The sequence below is a fragment of the Panthera leo genome, chromosome F3 (assembly GCF_018350215.1).
Source record: "Panthera leo isolate Ple1 chromosome F3, P.leo_Ple1_pat1.1, whole genome shotgun sequence".
NCBI classification, from domain to species: domain Eukaryota; kingdom Metazoa; phylum Chordata; class Mammalia; order Carnivora; family Felidae; genus Panthera; species Panthera leo.
Window position 1 is genome coordinate 23,856,963 of NC_056696.1, and position 26,312 is coordinate 23,883,274.

General features: G+C 43.9%; 1 protein-coding gene across 1 annotated transcript in view; it reads left to right on the plus strand.

Moving 5' to 3' along the window:
• Nucleotides 1-23,781, plus strand: part of NIBAN1 (niban apoptosis regulator 1) — a 151,122-nt gene extending 127,341 nt beyond the window's left edge. The window contains exons 7-14 of the mRNA XM_042924492.1: nucleotides 927-1,031; nucleotides 1,351-1,513; nucleotides 7,158-7,345; nucleotides 9,972-10,133; nucleotides 11,686-11,796; nucleotides 13,541-13,648; nucleotides 17,507-17,618; nucleotides 19,213-23,781. Of these exons, the coding sequence (XP_042780426.1) occupies nucleotides 927-1,031; nucleotides 1,351-1,513; nucleotides 7,158-7,345; nucleotides 9,972-10,133; nucleotides 11,686-11,796; nucleotides 13,541-13,648; nucleotides 17,507-17,618; nucleotides 19,213-20,339 (2,076 nt within the window). The 3' untranslated portion in view covers nucleotides 20,340-23,781. The remainder of the gene's footprint in view (nucleotides 1-926; nucleotides 1,032-1,350; nucleotides 1,514-7,157; nucleotides 7,346-9,971; nucleotides 10,134-11,685; nucleotides 11,797-13,540; nucleotides 13,649-17,506; nucleotides 17,619-19,212) is intronic.
• Nucleotides 23,782-26,312: the final 2,531 nt, after the last annotated feature.

Consider the following 26,312-nt stretch of genomic DNA (forward strand, 5'->3'; position numbering starts at 1 on the left):
AAACCAGAGTTAAACTATCAGCCTAGCTGAGTTTATTTTTTTTATTTAATTTTATTTTTTTAATTTACATCCAAGTTAGTTAACATATAGTGCAACAACGATTTCAGGAGTAGATTCCTTAATGCCTCTTACCCATTTAGCCCATCCCCCCCCCCCCCCAGTAACCCTTTGCTCTCCATATTTAAGAGTCTCTCTTTTTTTTAAATTTTTTAATGTTTATTTATTTTTGAGAGACAGAGAGACAGAGAGACAGAGCACAAGTGGGGGAGGAGCAGAAGGAGAGGGAGACACAGAATCGGAAGCAGGCTTCAGGCTCTGAGCTGTCAGCACAGAGCCTAACGCAGGGTTTGAACTCACGAACCGCGAGATCATGACCTAAGCCGAAGCCAGATGCTCAATCGACTGAGCCACCCAGGGGCCCCAATATTTAAGAGTCTCTTATGTTTTGTCCCCCTCCCTGTTTTTATATTATTTTTTTCTTTCCTTCTCTTGTGTTCATCTGTTCTGTGTCTTAAAATCTTCATATGAGTGAAGTCATATGATATTTGTCTTTCTCTGACTGACTAATTTCGCTTAGCTTAATACCCTATGGTTCCATACACATAGTTGCAAATGGCAAGATTTCATTCTTTTTGATTGCCGAGTAATACTCCATTGTGTGTGTGTGTGTGTGTGTGTGTGTGTGTGTGTGTATATATATATATATATACATATATATATATACCACATCTTCTTTATCCATTCGTCCATCGATAGACACTTGGGCTCTTTCCATACTTTGGCTATTGTTAATAGTCTAGCTGAGTTTACATAGCCCAAGACAATCTTATGTTGGATAGGGACGACCAATGATGACAACTTCAGTTGGCCTGATGCTCAGATTCAGCAATCACCAACTAACGGAATCTGTGTCTTCCTCCCCACAGATCCTAAGTAACCTGGTGATGGAAGAGCTCCTGCCAACCCTTCAGACAGACCTTTTGCCCAAAATTAAGGGGAAGAAGAACGACAGAAAGAGGGCCTGGCTTGGTGTAAGTGATCATTTTGCTATGCAACTGTGCTACTCGAATTCCCTTCTTTTGGGGGTGGGCAGGGTTGTTTTTTTTTTTTAAATCATTTCTTTGCTGTGTAGAGAACTGCATACCTTGAGTCTGCTCAGTCTCACTTACATGGGGACTGATCCAAACAGACTCAAACTTTGAAAGAACAATTAGAGTGCACATGCAGGTTTGTTTATGTTATGATAATCTGTGATTAACCCTCCCACCCACCCCCACTACTTGACTCCAGCAGTCGCTTGCACGCTTGCACGTGACCGAGCCCAGATTTATGTGCTGTTCTCTGTTGCAGCTCCTTGAGGAGGCCTACAAACTGGTTCGGCATCAGGTTTCAGAAGGATTAAGTGCCTTGAAGGAGGAATGCAGAACTCTGACGAAGAACCTAGAAGGAACCATCCGTTCAGACATGGATCAGATCGTGAACTCAAAGAACTTCTTAATTGGAAAGATCAAAGGTCAGTGGAGATCATCCATGCTCCTGTGTGCTAAATAAGCTGTGTGTGTAGGGCTCCACCGTGTCGTCAGAATACATGATTTGAGAGGAAAACTAAATTGAGGCAATTGGGAAGAGGTGCTAACAGGTGTAATAGGAGTATGCTAGCGGTGCTAGTGAGGGCCTGGCCCTTCCCAAGGAAACTTCAGGGACACAAGGTGGAGGAAAGTTTGCTTCTTGCCCGGGGTGGTGCCTGTATATTCTGATACTGCCCACACCTCCCTGCTGTAGCACTTCTTCTTTGTTTTTTTTTAATTTGTCCATTTATTTTTGAGAGAGACAGAGACAGAGAGCACATGTGCGTGCGTGTGTGAGAGAGTGGGGGAGGGGCAGAGCGAGAGGAAGACAGAGGATCTGAAGCCGGCTCTGCGCTGAGAACAGAAAGCCCGGTGTGGGGCTCAGACTCACAAATGTGGGATCATGACCTGAGCTAAAGCTGGACGCTTAACTGGACGCTTAACTGAGCCACCCGGGTGCCCCTGTAGCACTTCTTACACTGATTGTAATGGCTTCTACCTCTGCCCTTCTCTGCTGTAAGCTAAGAACTGGGCCGTGTGATCCCTGGTTTACTCAGGCACACCCAGGGGCTAGTACCACGCCTGGGATATGCAGACTCTCAGCAAATACTTGAATGGATGAATAAATGGATTTTCCCTCAACAAGAAAAAAAAGTTGACTTAGAGTTGATAAATCAAGATTCTAGTCACGAGTGCAACATTGGCCAGTCATGTGTCCTTGGGAAGGTCACTTGACTTCCATGTGCCTTAGTGTCCTCCTCTGTAATCAGGAGTGCCCACAAGTGTGGGGTCTGCAAACTGTGGCCCTTGGCCCAAATCGGGCCCACTATCTATTTTTGTAAATAACATTTCATCAGAACACAGCCGTGCCCATTCATGTATGTGTTGTCTATGGCTGCTTTCATACGACAAGGGCAGAGTTGAGTAGTTGGAATGGAGACTTTCTGGGCTGCAAAGTCTCCAATGTTCTCTACCTGGCCATTAAGAGAAAAATATTTGCCTGTGCCCTCACAAGAGGCCTGAAATGGCCTCTAAGGAATTCTACAGGGTAAAATGTTGAGGTTCTCCATTCCTACATCTCCAGAAGTGCGCCACACCCAATGTCATATGACAGAAGCGTGCATGCAAATCTGTGATTATTTATCAGCAATTTTCTTATATTGTTAGTTTTCAGATTATTCATTCACTTGCCCGTTTACTTACTCATTCATTAAAAACATACTAAGTGCTTTCTGAGCAAGGTGCTAGAGCTTTAGCAGTGAACAGGGGACCCAGCTCCTGCTCTCAAGACACTTAGAATCTAATAGGGACATTATCCTCTGCACTTCAGGCCCTGTTTCCACTGCAGCCCAGCTCACCTCAGCACCCTCCCAGCTGATTCTTCTGAGAGAGTAGAATGGTGGAGGCATAACTACAGCAAAGATGTGCGTGTCTGTTCATGCGCTGCCTTCCCAGGCAGATATAAATTCACAGTGTTTTGTGTGTATTATCATCCACATCTCTCATTCCTCCCATTAGCACAACTGATCTAGAATAGACTGTGTATCAAAGTACCGTATTCAACCTAAAACTGCCAGCACCCAACTCCTGAGTCCATATTCCTGGCAGCTGGGCTGAGCTGGACCTAACCATGGCGATTCTCATGGCCCAAATTAAACCAACCTCTCCCTTTCACTCTTGCCTGGTCTCTGTGGCTCCAGTATAACCCACATAAGATGGAAAAACATTCTGTTCTAGACTAGTCTTTGTTTCCTAAAAGATACCTTGAAAGGAAGTCACGATCAAGTCTTTTTAAAAGGCAGTATAAGAAACACATTTTGACCAGGCCTCTGGTTCTCTGCCATTAAAATAATGAGTAGAGTTGAGCCTTGAACAACAGGTGTTTGAACTGCACAGATCCACTTATAGTACAGTACAGTACTGTAAATATATTTCCCTTTCCTAATGATTTTCTTAATAACATTTTGTTTTCTCTGGCTCCATTTATTGCAAGAATACAGTATGTAGTACAGATGACATAGAAAGTATGTGTTCGTTGACTGTGTATGTTATAGGTGAGACTTCCAGTCAGCAGTAGGCTCTTAGGAGTTGAGTTTTGGAGGAGTCAAAAGTTATACACAGATTTTCAACTATACAGGGGGGTCAGCGCCCCTAAGCTTTGCATTGTTCAGGGGCTGACTGTATACCTCAGCCTGTGTCAATAAAGGGCTTTGTATTTCGAGAAAACTTTGGGAGTATTAAGTCCTGTTCTTCCCATTTCCTCCCACGTGATTCTTGAGAGTAAAACAACCAATCTTTCATTCTGCCCCACAATTATTTATTCATTCAATAAGCATGTATTCTGGGCACCTGGGTGGCTCAGTCAGTTAAGCATCCTACTTTGGCTCAGGTCATGATCTCATGGTTTGTGGGTTCGAGCCCCGTGTCAGACTCTGTGCCGACAGCTCAGAGTCTGGAGCCTGCTTCCGAGTCTGTGTCTCCTTCTCCCTCTGCTCCTCCCTTACTCACAGTCTCTCTCTCTCTCAAAAATAAATAAACATTAAAAATTAAAAAAATAAATAAGCATGCATTCTGCTCCTACTGAATACAAAGGCTATGAGGATATAAAGAAGACAATGCGATTTTACAAAAGGAGGAGAGGAGGCATGTTACAGATACTGAAACAGCAGCAAAAAAGGTGGTAGATGCCACAAGAGCAGCAGGAACAGAGGGCACAGTGGTTCATAAACAGCAACCATTTCAACTTCAAAACCCATGTGGGCCTCTCATAACAACAGTGCTGTTTTAGTGTGGGTTGATTGGAAAAAAGGATGATGCCAACAGGCATGATGAGGGCTAACAGTGAGTGAGGGTTTCCAGAGCTCCACACACGCTTCGAAGCATTTTGAACAGAGTAAACTCAGAAGTAATTACTCTTATGATCTCCACCTACCAGATGAGACAACTGAACCAGAGATTAGGTAACTTGCCCCAGATAACAAAACAGAGTCAGGCTTCAAACCCCTCAAACTCTAGCACTTTTTGCCTTAATCTCTCCGCTCAGTGGCTTCTCCACAGCTGCCCTAACTTCTGGATGGTTTATGAATCATTGTGTCACCGGACAGTATTCATTACAACAGCGCCTCTACATCCTTGAAAATCAGCAGAGCATATCCGTGTGGGGTGTAAAATTTATTCCAATCCCTACGGAAACACTGGCAGGCAGACCACAGTTCAGGAGCTGTGTGGTGGTACCAGGGCTCTAGGCTGTCCGAGTGGGTGAAGTTTATACTGGGTCTGGAAGTGAGTGGGATGTTCACAAGCAGAGGTGGAGGAAAGAAGGTGAAAGGTACACTGAATAAAGGCACAGGGAGCGGGCTAGAGCCCATGGCGGCGCAGGCATCAGTGGGAATCAGGCAGAGAGGAACAGGTTTCTCCACGGCCCCTCCCTGTGCCCATTTCCTCCCCACTCAGTGGGTGAAACCGGCCAGCTACCCCTAAATCTTTTCTGCATTCTGCCTGTGTTCGTGATTATTCTGAAATTTCAATTAGATGCTTTTCAAACAGTTCTTCTCTCAAAGTTAGTTGATAAATCATTCACTTATTCTCCTGACACACAGTTTTGCATTTTGGTATCAAGCAAGTCATTTGTAGAAGTCATAGACTGTTTCATATTTAAATCAAATAATCAAAAGGTTTTTTTTTTATCCTAGCAGTTCTAAGACTCGTTAATATTTTATATACCAAATATTTGTGAATCATTCATAATACTAATAATACTGGTCGTCTCAGATTCTTAGAAGAGGCAGTCTGATCCCCCATTACTGTGAAATATTTCTGCAGATTGAAATAACGTGGCCGTTCATCTCACTGTAAGCAAGTTATTGCCAATAAAACATTAAGAAATACCCTCGAAGTGTAGTCCCAAATGTGCAAATTAGGGTGTGACCTTCGTCAAGCCATCTGGCACCTCCAGGCCTCTGACTGTCCACCTATAAGATGGAAGGATTGGACACCCATATGCACTTACACTTCCCTTAGTTCTGAGATACTACATGACAAGGCTATGAGACTTACCAGCGCCACAAAGCTAGCCTTCCAGTTTACAGAACAAACTCAGGCCATTTCCAGCTCAGGCTTCCTTCACGAGTTCACTGCTCTTAAACCTGGCTAATCTTGGCAGTCACCTTAGGACTTTAAAAAAATGCAGCTTTGGGGGCCACCTGGGTGGCTCAGTTGGTTGAGCATCCGACTTCAGCCAAGGTCATGATCTCGCGGTTCACGGGTTCAGGCCCCGCATGGGGCTGTGTGCTGACAGCTCGGAGCCTGGAGCCTGCTTTGGATTCTGTCTCCCTCTCTGTCTGCCTCTCCCGTGCTCACACACTGTCTCCCTTTCTCTCTCTCAAAAATGAAAATAAGCACAATGAATCACGGGAATCTACCCCCAAAACCAAGAGCACACTGTACTCACTGTATATTAGCCAATTTGACAATAAATTATATTTTAAAAAAGAAAATAAACTTAAAAAAATTTTTAATTAAAAATAAATAAATAAATAAGTAAATGGAGCTTTGCATGTCCCATTCAGACTTTCTAAATGAGCATCTTTACTGAGTCTGGGAAGTGTGGTTACATTTATTTCATCCCTCTTTATAATTTTTTGCACTCTCTGTATTTTTGTCTCTGCACATGTTTTCCTTGATTATCAGGGGAAGAAAATAGCCTTTTAACAAAAATTGGGGGATGAGAGGTAGGTGGCATTTGTTTTTAATGCAATTTGTTTCTGTTTGCCCAAGAAAAGACTGTACTTGATTTTTAAAAAGTCTCTTGAGGGGCGCCTGGGTGGCGCAGTCGGTTAAGCGTCCGACTTCAGCCAGGTCACGATCTCACGGTCCGTGAGTTCGAGACCCGCGTCAGGCTCTGGGCTGATGGCTCGGAGCCTGGAGCCTGCTTCCGATTCTGTGTCTCCCTCTCTCTCTGCCCCTCCCCCGTTCATGCTCTGTCTCTCTCTGTCCCAAAAATAAATAAAAAACGTTGAAAAAAAAAATTAAAAAAAAAAAAAAGTCTCTTGAGGAGGGGGAGGGGAATTGAATTATATGAGCTGATTAACTCTTAGAGAAATTAATTAAAACTTAATAAATTGTTATATACAAGCATTGAATCATTATGTTGTACAACTGAAACTAGCATAATGTTAGATGTCAGTTATACCTCAATTAAAAGAACTTAGTAAACTGTGTTTCTTAGAAGACAAGCTATGCACATATAATGATCATTGATAGTAAACAGGAGGGTCACCAGCATTTTCTTTTTTGTATTAGGCATTGCATGTTTACAGGCACCATGCAGAAAAATGCATTTCATCCCAGGGCAGGGGAAAGCTTGGGGAGAGGAGGGACTGTTTATTTCAATTCTGAAAGCATCTAATGGCTTTCCATTCTGGTGATGCTGGCACAGGACTCCCTGTGCTGGTCTGTCTTGCCCATTTGAGCTTGCTTTGGCTGTTAAATGGCTCTGTGGGCACTGCCCAGTCGTGGCCTGGCTCCAGTGACTCTGAGCTCAACTTTGCCTATAACAAGTGATGGTTTTCTGGCTGTTTCCTATCTCAGCAATGGTGGCCGAGCCAGCAGAGAGAAGCTGTGTGGAGAGTGTTCAACCATTCTTGGCATCCATCCTGGAGGAGCTCATGGGGCCGGTGAGCTCAGGATTCAGTGAAGTACGCTCACTCTTTGAAAAAGAAGTGGATGAACTTACCCAGAACTTTCAGACCACCAAAGACAACGCCCAGCTAAAAGAGGTAGATATGAAGCCAAGGAATTCAGTGTGAATGGTCTGCATGGGGCTGCCTTTTCCTTGGTGCTCTATCTGCATTCATGCTTTCTTTCCTTTCTTCCTTCTTTCCCTCTCCTTCCCTTCCTTCTCTCATTCATCTAGTTCTTCCATTCCTCCAGCCACCCCATCCATCAGTCCATTCACCTGATTTCCTTTATCAATGGTTTTCAAGTTGCAAGAATAATAATATGCTTGCACAAGTGAAGCAATATGCTCATATATATGAGCATAATTGATCGCCCATACCCACCCCAACACCTACACCACCTCGACTCCTGACTCCCTGAATTAACTGATATAAATAGCTTAGAATGTGTTTTCACATAATTTTTTCTTGTTCATACAAATATAGAAGCATATACCGTCATTTATATAAATTTTTTTTGTTGATTTGTTTCCAATAATAAGACTCATGATAAAAGCAATGTTTCTCAAAGTGTGGTCCCTGGACCAGCAGCGTCATTATCACCTGGCTGTTAAAAACACAAATTCTCAGCCCCCCACCATCTCTGTACTGAATCAGAAACTTGGGCAGAGGGGAGGTAGGGCCCAGCAGTCTGGTTTACAAGGGCCCCCCAAGGATGTGATGCACACTGAAGTTCAAGAATCACTGACAGAGGTATAATCACAGACAGACATAACGTGGCAACTTGGTTTTACTCTTGACACATTGCTACGAGTCAGTGGATAAAACCAGATACCTCTCTTTTTTCCCCCCTTATATCTTTATGCATACATATGCATGTAATTATACAGAAACAAGATAAATTTTATGAATATTTTGAAGTTTCTTTTTCCAGCCTTTTTTAAACCTTGCCTTTACTCTCCCTCGTACCCTGGCACCACCCACCTCCCTACAAGTCACTAGTGTTAACATGTTAGCATATGCCATTCTGTCCTTTTCCCCATGTTTCTATAGCATATAAAACATACACATTTACAGGCTGTTTTTTCAGATTGTTCGTTAGAAAAATGGGATCGTATTACAGATCCTACTCTGTTTATCAGTGTTCTCATTCAAACATACCTCATGAAACTGTCTTCAAGTTAGCCGTTCTAGCTCTAAATCATTCTTTTAATGGCTACATAATAATTTCACGTATGAATGTACCATGATTTATTCAACTATCCAAATGTTGCTGGCATCATGGACAAAGCTGCAATAAATAATCTTGTTACATATATTATGCTCTGATGCTTTCATGCCTGTGGGATAGATTCCTAAAGCAGGATTGCTAGGTTGAAACGTAGGTTTATTTCTCCTGTTAACAGATGTTGCCATTTGCATTTCAAAAAAAAAAGGGATTTAAATTTTACGTTTCCACCAATTGGGTATGGCAGAGGACTTTTTTCCATATGCCCATCAGCAATAGGTATTACCACTTGTTTAAACTTTGGTGGGTCTGATAGAAGCCAAGCAGTAACCCATTTTCCCTCTCCTGCCTGCTTAATTGTTATTTCTTAAAAATAAATACAGTACATATCATGTGAGGAGGGACAAGTTTGACCCCACGTGTGTGCTCATTCACTCCACTTCTGTGAGGCTGTCACAGCTCACTTCTCAACAAGAGTAACGTTTTCTTTTTAAAAACATGCAAAAAAAAAAATGGGCCCTTTAACAATTCCTATTTAGAGGCACCTAAAAGTCTAGATTTGTCTCCTTTCTGTGACCTGAAAATCAGACAGCACATCCGATATTACTCACAGTTACTCAGTATTACTCCCCACTTCTCCCTGAGCATACATTTTCAATACCTTTCTATCTTCTCTTTCTCCACCCACCGTCCTGCTTATTCTAGAAACCCAGTATTCAATTTTAAAAATTAGTTTAAAATAAGCTTGGAAAATAGGATGCTTTATCTTGACAACAGTCGCAGTGTAAGAGCATGCTGGTAAAACCTGACGTCTCTAGCAGAGGCGGTCCATCGCTGCCCTCATGCTGGAAGCCCTGTGGCCTCACTGACCAAGTCACTGCTCACGCAAGCCAGAAGGGGAGGGATCCCAGTTTCTAAACTGGATGCCTCTCCTAGGCCAGGCCTCTTCCTACCACCCACCTCCTTACCCACTAGCACCATAGAGAACCTACGGCAGAGGGAATCTCTGTGGGCACTGACAGAACCTCTGAGAACTGGGGAGATTCTGGCTTCATTCCCAGAGTCCCAGGTGCGAGGACATCCCGACCTTTCTGAGGTTTTGTAAGTGCATGGCACTCATTAAAGAAGGCCTGGGAGGCTTGTGGGCCCAGCAGCAATTCCAGGTGCCAGGGAGCCTGCCCGCCTAGTTCTCGAGTTCTGGAGGTGGGAGCCTGGAGTCCATCAAGAGCTAAGATTGGAGTCCCCCAAATGCTTCCCTGGGTCCTTCCACCCTCCAGCCGGGTCCTCTATTAGTCCCTGCCCTAGCGATAGAACTGCCCCAGGGACCCCTGAAGGAGGGAAGCAAGACAATTGAAATGTCATTGATATAGCGACCTAGGAAGCAATTCACTCTAATAATATACATCTGATTGTTTAGACTTTATGTAATATGTAATATGCATGCAAAATTGCTCCTGAGTCTGAAGGTATTTAACTTTTCCCTTCACCAAAATGCAGCATCTAGACCGGCTTATGAATCTTCCACTGGATTCCGTGAAGATGGAACCTTGTTATATTAAAGTCAACCTGCTCCAGGAACGCCTGCAGGATCTCAAGAGCCGCTTCAGATTCCCCCACGTCGATCTGGTGGTCCAGAGGACCCAGAACTACATGCAAGAGGTGGGAGCAGCAGGGGCCTCCGTGGCGGGTGGGGATGGAGACAGCAGAGAAACTGGGGCTGGCTGGTGAGATTGGTGTGCTAGTGTCGCCCTGGGCCATGAGGTCCATTTCTCCACGATTTCTTCATCATGTGGCGTGAGGATGTACTTTGTCCTCCCCGCTGGCTTCATCTTTCTTCCATGTGGATGAGCATCAGAAAGAAAGAAAGAAAAAAAAAACATTTCAGGGAAATAAAGTAGCATTAACTGATAATTACTTGATTTGTCAAACCAGTGCTTTTAACCTTGACTGCACATTTGAATCGTCTGGAGAGCTTTTGAGAAGTCCTGATGTCTAGACCCCACTCCCGGTGGTTTCCCCTACTCCTACGCCCACTGCTTCTAATATGCAGCCAGAATGGAGAACTACTGGATTAAATTAATTCCCTAACCTGGTTAAGAGTAAATCAATGAATAAATCAATCAATCATGGCTTCCTATTTGGATTTCTTGGATCTACTTGATAGATCTACCTTTTTTCCCCCATAAGGAACTTTTTCTCCAGGAACAACTATAAATTCTTTTCATACCCTAGTGCTTTCTAAATGAAGAAAGGGTGTGATCACTGAAGCCATAAAAGACCAATTCTACTTCAGAGGTGTTCTGGGGGAACTCCCTAGGGGGCTGGACAGTGTGCCAGACCCCACTTCAGAGACAGATGCTTAGATAAGTCACTAACGGTGTTTGAGAGTGCTATAACAAAGGTATGTGTTCATGCTTTGAGATCACAGGCTTGGGGAAGAAAGGAGCATTTTTGTCCTTAAAAGTTACAGGATGGATTAAGTGATACACCGTATTATCTCACCTCTGAGTTGTGAAGGATTAAAAATGGACCAGGAACAAAACTGGGCAACAGTTTAACAGAAGTCCCTTTGGTAATGCTGAACCCAGTGAAGCTGATACAGGCACACGTGCGGAGAATAAGAAATCTCAATCGCTTCCGTTTCCTGACCCTGGAGCACATCAGCCATTCTCCCCACCAAGCCCTGGCCCTGCCTCCCTTCCAGGCCGTCAGAGAAAGGCAGAGAAGTGAGGTGGTAGGCTGGAAGTGGAGAGAGGTGTGCTGGTGTGGTTTGCATCCACCGAAGAGTGGAAGTGCAGGATTAAAGCAGCCAAAAAAATCACTGGAGAAGCTTCCCACCTCACTTTGTCAAGGCCTGGCTGCAGGTACAGAGACTGGAGAAAGGGGTTGACCACAGGGGAGGATGGTATTCTCAATCCCATGGCCTCCATAGGTTTTCTAGCTCAGAGAATAAGAAGAGAGGAGGGGAAAAAATACACGTATACATGCCACCACGCGAGTGTGAGTGTGTGCTTACTTCTTAGACTCTTACTGATCCCCCTGTAGCCAGGTGCCTATTTATTTCACAGCCCAGGTGGAAGGCGTGAGGATCTGTTCTTCTGGGTGGCCCCAGAGTAGTCTGAGGGGACTGTGATGGTCATCCCCTCCCTGCTCCAGGGCAGAGACCCTGGCCTCTGACCAGGTGTCGTTCTGTGTCGCCTTTGGTTTCTAGTTAATGGAGAATGCAGTATTCACTTTCGAGCAATTGCTTTCCCCACACCTCCAAGGAGAGGCATCCAGAACTGCGATCGCCATTGAGAAGGTTAAGCTCCGAGTCTTAAAGGTAAAACCATTCTCTCATTTGTGGGAAGCATAAAACAAGAGCGTGACCCCTGCTTTTGTTAAGTGGAAAATACCAAGTTCTCTTTCACACTCCCTGTTTGTAATCCGGCCCCTTTGCCCCCTTGAGGTAGCAATGGCTACCAGGCATCCAGTCCCCGCCCGCCCCCCCCCTCCCCCCCCCCGGCATAACTTTCATGCCTGTTCTGGCATCTAGTGGCAGCTTTAGGGACCGCAGGTCCTCAGTATCATTGTCCATCAGCTAGAAGTGACCTGTTCCCAGCTTGCATTCATAGCAGTTGCACTTGATATTTATTGCCTGTCCACTGTAAGCAAAAAAAAGATGCCCACCATGTGAAATTGTTTTTATTGTGCTTACTGCTTAAGTATATATCAAAATGGTTTTTAATAATACCAGCTTACACTGGTGTATTTTTAAAGCTTTTTTTGTTTTTAACCTATCCTGTTTTGTTCGATTCTCACATGGACTTGTGATATGATTAGAATATGTCTCCATTGTAAAGATGAGGAAAGTGACCCACTAAGAGCTAGCGTGACTTACTTAAGCTCAACAGGCTAGTCAATGGTGAGCCTAGAGCTCAAACTATATTTAAACTTAGCCCACTAGTTTCTTACTACCTATTCCCTTAAACAGTGCCTTGAAGCAGAAGATAAAAGTCCCACAGAGCCTAGAATGTGGTCCCTGAATTTTAGACCCAATCTTAATACCTCGCAGAAAGTAGGAAACTCTGGCAACCAAATCACTGAGCAATAAAATAAATAAAGCAAATTAAAAAAGCAAATAAAAAAGCAATTTTTATTATGATAACACAAATAATAATGAGCTTTCAATTGGAAAGAAAAGATAGAATCAATGTCAATAACACCTCCAGTGTTAGGACACTTTATACCTTTCAGGACAGTCCATTCCTTCTCTGGACACCTTCAACCGCAAGAACATACTACCTGATGTGAAGCCAAAGTTCTCACCATTGGTGATTCTAGTTCTGTCCTCCCTGTCCATGTCCCTCAACATAGTAGCCTTTGGTTGTTTTCAAAGCTCAGAGAATAAGAAGAGAGGAGGGGAGCTAAATTTCACCCAAAGTTATTATTTCTGGTATGAATGCCTTCATGTCTTTAACCATTCTACTCACATGCCTGTGACTATGTTCCGGTTTGTCTGTGTTCCCCTTGAAGTATCATCTAAAACCAAACTGTGGTCCCTAGGCTTGACTATTCCATGCAGAACAGTGAATGATCATCTTTCTTGGTCTAGATACTAAACTTCTTTGGTTAACATGCCACAGTGTTAAGGTTGCAATGATCCAGACTCTGTCTTCCCTTGTGGAAACCATTACAACCCACTAATCCTGCTTTTAGGATATAGAGTGAAAGAAGTAGATGACTGTGGCTCCTATGGAGCCACCCAGGACAGGGGTGATGTCATACAAACTCACTCCCCAGTTCTGTCCCCAACTTCTTTATAATGCAGAAGTTATTGTTTTGGTCTTGCCTCAGTTTCCCTATCTGTAAGAGGGGAGGATAAGATGGGTCACTAATAGTCGTACCCTCCACCCAGGGTTGAGAGATTTGCATGATAAGATCTCTGAGACCTTAGAAACACCACAAGTGTCCTCAGAAATTAGGGGAAAAACAGAGACAAGTGAGTGACTGAGTTTTTGTTTAAGCAAAAGTTAACAGATTGCAGTGTTGCTATTTAGCATATGTTTCTATCTCTGTATTGACAGCAATATGATTATGACAGCAGCACCATCAGGAAGAGGATATTTCAAGAGGCACTGGTTCAAATCACACTTCCCACCGTGCAGAAGGCACTGGCATCCACATGCAAACCAGTAAGGAGATGAGTTACTCCAGAGAGCATACTTTTATTGCTATTAAGTTCAAGCAAGTCCTTTTGCTATGATGTGCTTACAAACAGTAGACTAGACCCGGGAGGGGTCAGCAAATTTTTCTATAAGTGGTCAGATAGTAAATATTTTAGGATTCATGTATCATAGTGTTTTGTTGCAACTACTCAGCTCTGCTAAGTGCAAAAGCAGACATAGGCAATACATTGACAATGGGTGCTTCTGTGTTCCAATAAAACTTTATTTGCAAAAACAAGCAGCCACCAGATTTGCTGACCCCTGACCTAGACAAAATCTCAAAGGTAATGATCTGACTCTGAGCCAAATTAAGTCTTGCCATAGAACATCTGAGGACACCAGGCGTTCTTCATCATAGTATGACTCTTGGGAACCACATGTCCTCTGAAACTTGACCGCTAAATCCCGAAAAAGACCTTAAGAAACATGATTACAGAAGGGTATTTTTTTCTTATAAATCCAGTAATGTGTGTTTGGTGAAATCAATGAAACTGAAACCACTTAAAGCTGCTACCAGTGACAGCCATGATTATGAAGGTGTGACTTAGTCTGCAGAGCAGAGTAATGAACAAGCTGCCTGAGGAGGCTGGTTCAACATCTGGGTGCAAGTTCTGGCTCCTCCATATATTGGCTCTGGGGCCTTGAGCAAGTCACTTTTCCTCTTCCTTGGCCTAGATTCCATCTTCTAGAAAATGGAGATGACATATTTTGTGGCATGTTTCTTAAGATTGAGGAGACTAGAATGATTTAATTAATATTCGATGAGCGCTTACCATGTTAAACACTTTGTATGGATTATCTCAATAATTTTCATGACAACTCTAGGAGGAGGTGCTATTTATATCTTCATTGTACAAATGAGGAAATCTGAGGGATTAAGTCACAGGCCCAAAGTCACAGCTGGTAACCACCAGAGTTTGAACTCAGCTCACACTTGCTAATAACATGGCATCCACTCAGCAAATGGTATATTTACAGTAAATGGTATATTTACTACTATTAAAGTTTCTACATTTTAGAAATGATATATGAGCCTGGACATTATCAGTGCCTTCTCCCTCTTGGAGCAAATCATAAAGAGCTTTTTAGAATTTAAAAAGGGCTTTGGGGTAGCTTAGAGGGTCTCCAAGAGTTGGAATATTAAAATCCTTTGCATAAGCTATTTTACTGCAGAAATTTCTTTGGTCATTTTTATATTCTATAAATGTTTTGTTTTTTTTTTTTTCCTTTAGAGTCTTGGCATATCTAGTACCCAGCATTTATTTCTGGGCGTTTGATAAAAGTCAAAGGAGTAAAGAATCTGTCCGTATGTTTGGCCCTTGGCCATATGTGGATGGAAAAATGCTGCCACCCAGAGGATGACTTAGTCCACCTCTCGTTGTGTCTGTACACAGATATTCTGCCTGGGGTGTTTTTCTTCTTCTATCCCAAAGCAATCTGGGTGCCTCAAGGCCATCTTGTCCAAGAAGAGGAGAAGAGTAAAGAAAGTCCCCTTTTTCATCAGTTCCCTTTCTCCAAGCATCAGCAGAACTGTACCCAATCTATAAAATGCTCTTATGATTTTTAATCAAGAGAGATTAGTTGCAAAAGAAGCTGACACCCCAGGTTTTCAGTAGTTAAGGATATTATTCCAGTGCCAAGAAATTTCCTAAAATCTGAATTTGCAGAATGGGCAAATTTGGGAATTACTTGCTTCATTGAAGGATTCTTTATTTGACTAAAGCATGGTCCTTTTGGTTCTTTATATCACAGCTTCCTAGATCTGTGGTACTCCAGTCCAGCCGCACATTAAAATTGCATGGGAAGCTTTAAAAAAAATTCCAATTCCTCAAGACCCAACCTCAGGGCTTCCAGTTAGATTGCTCCAAGGAATTAAACATACATTATCGTTTAATCAGTTCAATATAGAAGACCTATTTTATAAAGCCAGACATGTCACGACAGTATAAACATCCCTAGAAATTGTTCCTTTCCACACACTTATTTAGCTGTTTGAAATTTTAAAGGCCTGCTGTTTATTCCACAAACATGTATTGAATATGTATCAAATGTGATCCAGGCACTGTGCTAGGCCAATGTCCCTGCTGTCCTGGAGTTCATAGCCTAGAGGCAGCTGACAGGCATGGACAGGCATATAGTATGCCATGTGATGAGCACAGCAGTGGCCTTATGGGGAAGAGCAATGGCCACGGTTCTGAGCCGGGTGCCCAGCTCTGCTTATGGGGTCAGGGAGGATGTCCCAGAGTCATGTTTTCACCTAGTCCTTAGGCACCAGTCAGGGGAGTAAAGAATGGGAGACCACCTAGGGAGATGAAAGGGTGTTGCAGACATGAGCCTGTGGCCCTCGCTTTGCAGAGGAAGGGAGAGGCACAGAGCAGTGACATGACTTATTCAGGTCCCACAGCTAATCCAGGGCAGTTTCCAGCCTCCTGGGCAGTGCTCTTTCCACACAGTTCTTGTCTGTGTGTCAGTCCTGCCTCACAGACCCTCTCAGGGTCATGGAAGCTCATGCCTTTTCAATCCTTTGGCTTTGCTCTAGGGCGGATATAAAGGGACCCCATTATCACCTGTTGTGACCTGGTCCTGAACAACAGGCCCCCAAGTCCTATAGCACTGAGTTGTCTGCATGTAGTGGGTTCTGATCACCTGCTGTAAATCCTGTCCCTTCAGGCGAAAAGCATCAAATCCCGCTGCTAAGGCCCTGGCCCTTGGGGCCCTTCCAGCACCATCAGCTGTAAGGATAACTGAGTTCATCACTGGCATGTGATTTGGTACATTTTGATCCCTTCTGTGTCCTCATGCTGATAACTGGGATATGATTTGGTACATTTTGACCCCTTGCTGTCCTCGAGCCATCTGGAAACTCTCCGAAAGCAGGAAGGGTTAAGGGCTTCTGCATCCTGCCTAGGTTTGTCAATGAGTGTCAGGGCCAGTTGGAGGGAAAGAAGAGAATGTTCCTGAAGAACTCTTGACTAGAGATTCCCCACACCTGAAAAAGGCCCCATCCTAATAAAGTTAAATATCTAGTCCAGGGACCCAGGAATTTCACTTCTAGGTATGAACTTAAGATAAATAAACCCCTAAATCCAAAAAGATCATGCAAAGGATGTTTATAGCAATTATATTCATAATAGTTAAAAATGGAAAAATCTCAACATCATCGATAGGAGTATAGCTAAACAATTTTAGTCCACCCATATAGTGAATGCCTTTCATCAATAAAAGGGAGTGAGCTACTGATACAGGCAGCAACACGGATGAATCTCTAAACCAAATACACAAGAAGATGTGATGCAATTTGTATAAAGCTCAAGAATTAGAAAAACTAATCTATTGTGACAGATATCAGAGTAATGCTTATCTCTTGGTGGGGCTATAGGCTGGAAAAAATGCACAGGGTGTTGGAAATGTTCTCTGTCATGATCTGGGCTATAGTTACGTGGGTTTAGTTAATATATTTAAAATCACTGAGATGCACTTATAAAATGTGTACATTTTACCGTGTGTAACTTACTTGGTAAAGTCCTGTTGGAGTTTAAAAGGAAAAAAAAGAGGAAGAAGGGAGCATTTTGGTTGTGATGAAAAAAAAAAGGAGGGCCTTGAGACCCACTGACCCACTGACAGGGCTTTGAGATGATCAAAATCTGTGTGCGCAGTACAGGAAATGGTGCCTTGGTGCCTGGGGAAAAGGAAGGGAATGACCAACGGCTGAGTGCCTCACTCTCCGAGGAGGGGGTCACGAGTGGGAGCCATACTCTCTGTACCTCCTCTACAAATTGCCCTCTCATGCCTCGTCCTCTGTCTTCCTATCTCTCACCCTCCCAGGAGCTCCAGAAATACGAGCAGTTCATTTTTGCAGATCACACCAATATGATTCACGTTGAAAATGTCTATGAGGAGATTTTACATCAGAGCCTCCTTGACGAAACCCTGAAAGGTAAGGAAGATTTACTTGGTGCCGAGAGTGGGGACACCAGATAGATGGGAGTACCCCTCAAAGGGGACCCAGCGAGGCCAGTGAGGTTTCTCAACAGGGATGAAAGGGGAAGAAGCAATCGATACTGGTTTGTTGGGGAGACAGAGAGGAAAGAGAGAGGGATACTGACCTTGACCGAGGTTCATGGTTTGGCACACACTGTGCTGGCCCGTTAGATATTATTTCTTTGAATATCAATAAGAACTCTGTGAGACAGGAATTTCAAGCTTCATTTTTCAGAGAAAACCAAGGCTTGGGGAGATTAAGGCTGGACTGTCTCATGAACAGCTGTCTTCCTCCGGCTGCTCCAGATAGAAACAAAGGAAAACAGGTGCTTTTAGCCACAGACTCACAGCCCCTCCCAGAGCCAGGAGGAGGTGAATCCAGGAAAAAGGGCTGCCAGCTGCTCCCTCAGCACATTCCTCACCTCCCGTCAGCTGGACAGAAGCAGACACGGGGTGCCGACACAGTGCTCCGTGTCCACTATCCGTGGACTGAGGCCTTGCTTGTGATGGGACCGTGGACAGGAAAACTTTGATAGAAATACACCGCACAGGGCCATTCCCTGAAACCGTAGGCCTGAAACGTATCTGGTCTTCGTGGAGAAGGTGTTAGTATCCCCAAAAACCCTCCACAAAGAAAACTGGCCAGGCACAAGCCCCAGGTCACAGTAGCCAATCCGACGAGATAAAAAATGTAAAGATGTCAGCACAGTGTGTGACAGGAGGGGCCCGCTCAAGGCCAGTCCACCGTGGCACCTTTGAGCCAATTAGGAAATGGCTCCCGTTCTCCAGACACTTGATTGCTCTCTGTCAAAAAATCGCCGTGATACACTGATTTTATCAGAGTAGGGTGCTCTGCTGCCAGGTGCTGGAGAATTTTGCTGACTACACACATCTGCGCTGATCCTGGAGCGAATGGCGCCCCCTTGAGTGTGATCCTTTTGGGCACTATACAACTGGCACAGCTATAGTGGAGGTCAAACTGTCAGCCGCTATCATTATTTTTACTGTTTGTAGTCCTCTCAAGGCCTCTAAGACTGAGTGGATGCACACAGGTCTTCATTCTAGACACTACACGTCAACAGGGCTCTCTCTGCATGCTCAGTACGGAGTACACGTTACACATTCAGGACTAGACTGGGAGGTGAAGCAGAGAAATGTCAGGCCTGCCCCTGCACTGGGGCCTCCATGAGTGCTACAGATGATACTATTCTACATTGCGAGCTCCTTGAAAGCAAAAGCCGTACTTTATTCATCTTTGGATTCTCAAAGTCTGTCCCATCGTTGATGCCCACTTTGAAAAAATGAATGAGCAAAGGAATGAATGAATGAACACTACAGAGGTCCAGAGTTTGGAATGAGTTTGTGGGCTTTTGGTCGTCAGGGAAGGACAGCTGGAAGAGGGTGAACAAAAACTGGAATTTGAAGTCGAGAAATGTATGTGGATAGCCAGAAAAGCTGGGAAGGAAGCTTGGCTTCTGGATAAAATCAGAAACCCCAGGGTGGCCAGGGCAGAGTGTTAATGTCATGTTTTGTGTTCTGGTCTCTCTCAGTGATAAAGGAAGCTGCTATCCTGAAGAAACACAACTTATTTGAAGACAACATGGCCTTGCCCAGTGAAAGCGTGTCCAGCTTAACTGATCTAAAAACCCCTGCAGGGTCAAACCAGGCCAGCCCTGCCAGGAGAGCCTCGGCCATTCTGCCAGGAGTTTCAGATAGTGAGTCCCTGAGTAATGAAGTATTCCAGGAGTCAGGGGAAAAGAAGCAGCCTGGGGTCCCTAGTCCGTTGGCCAAAGAAGAAAGCCTTTCTCTTCCTGTACCCGACCCTCCCCCGGGTGAGAATGGACAGGTGATTATTGCAGGCATGGATGGCCCTGTCGTAGATCTTGTGGCTGCAGAGGACACGGCAGGAGCCCTGGGCACATGCTCACCAGAGCTGGAGTTTGGAGGGGCTCCTGAGGGTGGAGAGCCCACCTGCGAAAAGCCAGAATCCAGCTCTGCCTCAGGCTCCTTAAAGGAGCTCAGAAATTTGTTGACAGTGACCATTGAGGTACCAGTGGAATCTGCCACCCTTGAGATTGAAAAAGATACAAACGAGGAGACCCTTGTTCCCCAAGAAATTGAAAAATTAGAGGAAACGACTCAGACCTACACAGAGGCCGGTCCAGCAGCTGCCTCCAGCCAACACAGCTGTGAAGAGAATGAAGTCAGTGAGAGGGAGGCCCATTCTCCCCCTCCGGAGGCGGAGGCTGGCAGGGTGGAGTTGGGGGGATTTGTGGAGGCTCAGCTGATCTGTGAAGGGCTCACCCAGGGTGACAGCCGCCCAGACCCCACAGAGCAGCAAGCAGAGGCCGGGGAGCCCGCTGAGAGCGAGCTCACAGGCAGGGCTTCCAGACTGGAGGCCCAGGCTGTATCCACTGTGGAGGGTGAGGCCGGGCAGCAAGAAGATTGCATTTCCAGGGCTGACCACACGTGCCCCAGTGAGAGCCAGGTTTCTGTGGAAGAAGCGGTGGGAGGGAATAGCAGCATGGCCCAGGCTGCTGCCAGTGTGGAGACAGAGCAGATTCAGGCTGCTGGTGTTCATGAGTGTCAGTGGGTGGTGGAGAATGTTCCAAACATCGATCTGCTAGATTCACAAGACGTCGGGGAGAGTACCCTAGGGCGACCCTCAGAAGAGTGAAAGGGGCAATTTGGCATAAGTATTTCTTTGCACAAACTCAGCCAGAGGTTAATGGTTATGGGTATGCTTAGGGGTTACACGCAAGTTGTTACCATAAAAAGCAAACAAACAAACAAAAAAACAAAATTAAGTACTTAGTGTGTGTGATGAAACCAGAGGATATGCACACCGGGCATGTGCACTGAGGCGGACCTTTGTGGAATTGAACAGTTCTACCATGAATTACTGCGTTAGCATTTTAATAGGAATTACAAAGTAATGGAGTGTTTGGGGTGAAAGGCAGCTGAGGGTGTCTAAGGGAAGCAGTGGTGTTCCAGCGAAGATGAAGAAAACAGTGGGAGCACAGTTGCCAATACACTGCACATTTTCCTCTAATGCACTTTAAGGCTTTTTAATTTTGGGTAAGAATGCAAATGTGTATTGTAAATCCAGCTTCACCGTCTACTATCCCCACTTCACTGTCCCTGAAGGACTCAGCATTCATCCACAGTCAGACCGCAGGAAAGGGTAGGTGGCGAGCACTGGTCACCCTGCTGTGGGCAGTCCTACAGCGCCTGAGACGTTATGCCTGAGAGAGCCCATGGGGAGCTGAGCAGAAACAGAGGAACGTTGTGGTCTGTGGGACTGTCTGAGCCTGTTACTAATTCCGCTATCAATGTCTTGTTAATTAATCGTGTTGATTCTTATTAATTAATCACCTTTTGGGGAAATTCAGATGAGGCAAGAAAATTTCCTTGGCATGTGTAAGCCTGAAAGCATTCCAAATTAGTCTTAGAATGTGCAGAGAGAGCTTAGCTAATTACCGAGTGTAAAAGACTACCAATTAAACAAGCATTATTTGAAAGCTACTGTATGCCACGTGCTGTGCTAGGCATAGTAATAACAAAAAAGAAGAAGAAAAGATAAAGGTGCTTTGTCTAGCATAAATTAAAAGGCCTATGGGAATTTAAAGAAAAAAAATATGTCCATTTTCAAACCATGACAACTTTCTGTCTATCCATTCAGCAGACCTGGTTCATTCCCAGAGGGGGAATAATGTGAATAAATGGGGAAGGAAGGAAGAAAGGAAGGAAGGAAGGAGAGAGAAGAAAAAAGAAAGGCAGGTGGACAGCGAAAGAGAGAAAGAAAAAAGCCAAGTTGTACAATATCAAATTCCAAAGATGTCACCCCAAGTGGAAATCATTTGTTTGATCATGCAGCAAGTTAACTGAGTCCCAATTATGTCCCCGGCACTGGAGATGCTGTAGTGAAAAAGACTCAGTTCCTCTCTCCCAGAACTTACACCTTAATGGAAATAGACACAGATACATCTTCTCGATGGATCGTGACCAATGATAACTGTTAATGTTAAAGGACTTACTTGCAAAAGATTAAAAAGATGTGTTCTAATCTTCAAGAAAATACCATGTTATTTTTTAAAAGCTTCTGGCCCAGGAACTACCTGTTGATACTTCCTTGCATAAATTTTAGCATTAGATCCCAACGTATTGTCCTAAAAGCCTGTTTTGATCATCATCAGCAAATTTATATCAGTTATTTTATCCCACAGTTTAACTATTTAACCAGGAATTAAAATATAGCTCTGTCCACCTCCCCAGGAAGAATTTCTAGGTTTCTACATCACAAAGAATGAAGAATAATCAGTATAACTATATTCTCATATTGAATCATTATAACTTCTCTTAGGGTGTTTAGATCTTCACATCTATGAAGGATCTCCTTGTAGGGAAAGAAGGCAGAGGCCACTCCTCCCCTGGTCCCCTGCAGTACCCAGTGTTCACTCATATCCTTGCATTTAGCATAGAGTATTGAAATTCTATTTACTTCCCGTCTCTTCCGGGGGCCCCTCTGCTCAAGGACAGAAACTGGGGTTTATTAATCATGTGTGCTTCCTGCTAGGGAGACACAGCCTTGAGTAACGGCTCACTGCCTTCTCAAGCCACTTTCATATCCCTAGTGCTGAGCATAAGCACTGGCACGCGTCAAGCTGCTCAGGAAATGTGAGAACTGAACGCCCGCCACGCTGCTGTGCCGGGGCTATCTGGGGCTTGCTGTCAGGCAGGGAGACGTTTTTAATTGGACTTTTTGCCTTTGGGGAGTCTTCCCTTAAGGCGAGTCCAAAGTCCAAGAGGCAGACAGCCAGATGGTCAGATGCGCTGCCCAGTAAGGCCAGGAGCCAAAGGAGCAGTGCCCAGCCCCACCCGGGACTGCCCTTCTCTCTCCAGGAGAAGTCAGCGAGCAAGGAGGTACATGCGCTCAGTACGAGCCCATGCTGGAGCTTCCCACCTTCCTCCCTTTGCTCACCTCAGGGCTTCTTGGACCCCTCGGAAAACTAAGAGATTTTTCCAACCCTAAAGAAAGTACATCTCACTGCATTGGATGGATGAACATCAGTGACCTCTCTTTCCTCATCTTGTAGGCCAGAGGGTGCTGGGAGGATATAGCTGACAATACAAATAATTTTTCTGTACAGATTTCACAAAAGACAAGTTCACTAGATTAAGCGGGATGATTGTTCTGTTTGAAGGTGGAACAGGAAACTAACGTTCGTTAAAAATATTCCTTATTCATTTCAACATGTCGAATGGCATAGCTCCATATTACTATGAGCTTGTCTTGTTTTTAATAGACTTGTTCATGTTGATTCAGTGGTTTCCAGGTTAGAGCAAGGTTATTGTAATTTAAATGAGCAGCATGAAAGGCTTCTGCAGGCTGCTCTAGGGATCTCTCCTATGGGCAAATCCATTAGAAATGCATAAAACCTCAGGACATGGTTTTTGGCAAAAATCCCATGACTTTAAATGAGCTATGTTACTATTGACCTTTTACAAAGAGAATGTTTTCCTTGAAAAAATTTGGCTTGTCATTTTTTCCTTTGCAGCTTAGAATGGAGACAGTGGTGCCTTGAGTCACGCAGAGAAAACTCTCTTTTCAAAAAAAAATATTTTGGAAATCACAAGGATAAGATTCCGACCTGTCCAAAAGCTTTTATAAAGAGGCTGAGTGTGAGGAACTGCAGGTCTTTGGGCCTGATCTTCTACATTTTATTGCAAAGATTCTTAAGTCTGGTTTTGTGACCCTCCAGACTGGAGTCGGTGATTTCAAAGGGTTTCACAGTTCTGCCAGATGAGTGATTTTCATTCTTTATAAAAAGTGCTAAATGCTATATGCTACATAGCAATTTTACTATGGGGAGGGGAAGGGCATTACTGATTAAAGCAATACAGATTCAGTAGGTTAAAAAAAGTCAGCTACGTGTGTCTTCTTACTTTACCCAGGGTTTGGGGACCTGCCTTCTGAAGTCTGTAACTTCAAGAATAAAATCTACACTGTGGATGGGTTTTTCTGGTCACTATATAAAGCAAATAAACTTAAAAGCACTTTGTAACCACATATTTACTCTGCCAAGTGCCTATATTCCAATAAAATGTTCATCCTTGAAGACTTGTCCAAATGTCATATTTGTTTAGAATGGGGGTGGTTTCTTTTAAGCAAACGTCATACTCGAGCTGGGAGTAACACCCTCAGATGGAAGAGTGAGTCACTATTGCCGTATTATGGAACTTTTCATTTTCTGTTGTCAGAAAGGAGTCCACAGAGAAGTCACTTAATGTCAGAGGTAATTATGCTTTGAAACTTAGGCTTATTTCTCTAGAAATAATTTCTCTATGTCTGTAATAATGGGCAATTACTCTTGACGTAATTGAACTACTGTTCAAACAAATTTATCTGCAATGGGTAACACTAAGCAAAACATCCATTCTTTCTACAGTCATGCATAAAATAATATTTACTCACCAATATCCACAGTTGCTCATTCCTCCAGGAATTAATTCATCCAAAAAATAATGATTCTGTATTTATTATATGTAGGCACTCTAGTGGGTACTGGAGAAACAGAGGTGAACATGATGGATATGTCCCTGATATCCCCAAACTCAAGTTCTCAGGGTAAACATGGCCAGGGAGAGCCAAGAATGGGTATTTGCTTCCTAGCCTGGTGTAAAACACCTCTCAACCTTCGCCATAGTCTTCCCCTTTCCAAGAATTTCTGATCCTCTTTGTCAATCTGGCCAATGCCCACTTTTCCTGTAAGAGTCAGGATAAGTCAGGACAAACCTCCCCCCACCCTCACCACAACCACGATAACACTTTGCTGAACTGTCACCCTAATTTACTTGCCCACTTCTGGTTGTTTTCTCTTACTCTACCACAGCCATCTACCTTCTCTGTCTTCAGTCTTTGTGTCCCCAACAGAGCATACCTCCCTGTGTACAGAAAGTGCTCAATAAATGTTGAATGAATGAATAAATATCACCAATCCCAGCAATGGTCTGAGAAGCTGGCAACTTTACTCACCCTCAGCCTGTTGAGATAGTTCTGTTTTAGTGATGGAATTTCATCCTGTGTTTGTGCACACCTGTCACTCTGGGAGAGGACATCAGAGCCAAGTTGCCCCCAAATCAAGCTGGCTAATATGAAGCACTCCTAGTTTTCAGAACACTAACCTCCACTGGATTTTCCTGAGGTCCCTATGAGGTCAGCAAGGTAAAAAGAAGTTTACTCTTGGATTTTACCCAAATCTGCGAGACATGAGCAAATGCCCAACTAATTCATGGAGAGCGTCTGCCTTCGGGCAAGCCTTCTTCTTGAGGTTAGGCAAGGAGCAGGAAAGAAGCTGTGGTCCCTGCTTTTAGGGAACTGAGTCCAGTTGGGAAGACTGAGAAGCAAGTGGTGGTTCTGCAGGCAGAGGAGGAAGCGTTCTGGCAGCACAGATAAAGGGCAACTAAAGACTCTACTCAAGCAATTTGAGATTTGGTTGTTGAACCTATTGAGCCTGCCCTTTATTTCCTGCTTTTATTTCTTCCCTGTCATGGACTAAAGTCCAGACTCTAGCAGACTACAGATGAAGAAAATTTGTATCAAGACCCCTTTCCATCAACCCCTATCCGTTCTTTTCAGGAATCTTGAGTCCTCTCTGGATACTGATCCACACCTTCTGCAGATCCATTGTGGTTTACTTCATGGAATCCAAATTAATGGATTATTAATTTCCCCCTCTGGTCTCTACACAAAGGGATACACACATGTAGTAGTGAGGCCTCTCTTTAGCGATTCTAAGTAGAACTGTTGGGGTAGGAAAGTGGGTGTATGTGTTGGGGAATTGTTACAAGGTACTGAAGTGATTTTCAAGCTTAGGGGTGGCTTTTGGTAGATAACACTTAAAACCCCCTTCCCTCCTTGCTCCCACATTCTATGCTGCTTCCTGAATCATGTGGGGGACAGTTTTTTTGTACGTTGGTTTGAGAGAGATCATGCGGGGGAAAAAGGATGGTATTTTCATTTCTATCTGTCGGAGGCTTCAAGTTAAACCCATGAATTTTTGATTCAGGCCCTAGAATAAATGATGTTTTCCATGTACCATCAGGACTCATTCATGGAGTAATTTTTTCAAAAAAATATTTTTTTTGATATCTACTAATGTGCTGTGGACTCTGCTAGGCCCTGGGAACAGAATGGCAGACAAAACAATCAGCGCCCACCCTTACTGCATCCAGACGGTGGGTTGTCTTTTTTGCCCTGACGAGTTGTATTACTCAACTTAAGCGAAATACTCTTAAATATAAATGAGCCTCTCCACCTTTCAGATCACATTTTTAGAATTTGTCACTAAGGTTGCTTATAAATTTGACTTTCTTTATGAGAAAATTGTATGGCTGTCAACTTACTGTGTGAACTTGAGCTAATTACTTACACTTTATAAAATCAGTTTGTAAAATGGGAATAACACACACATCACAAGGTTATGATGATGATTAAAAGAGATAATTTGTAGTAGATATTTAAGCACATATGAACAAAATGAGACTCAGAGAAGTAACTTCCTGAAGATTACACAGCTAGTAACTAATTGAACCAGGTTGCATCATTTAGCAATTGCTGCAAAACAAAACCACTGCAAAACTCAGTGGC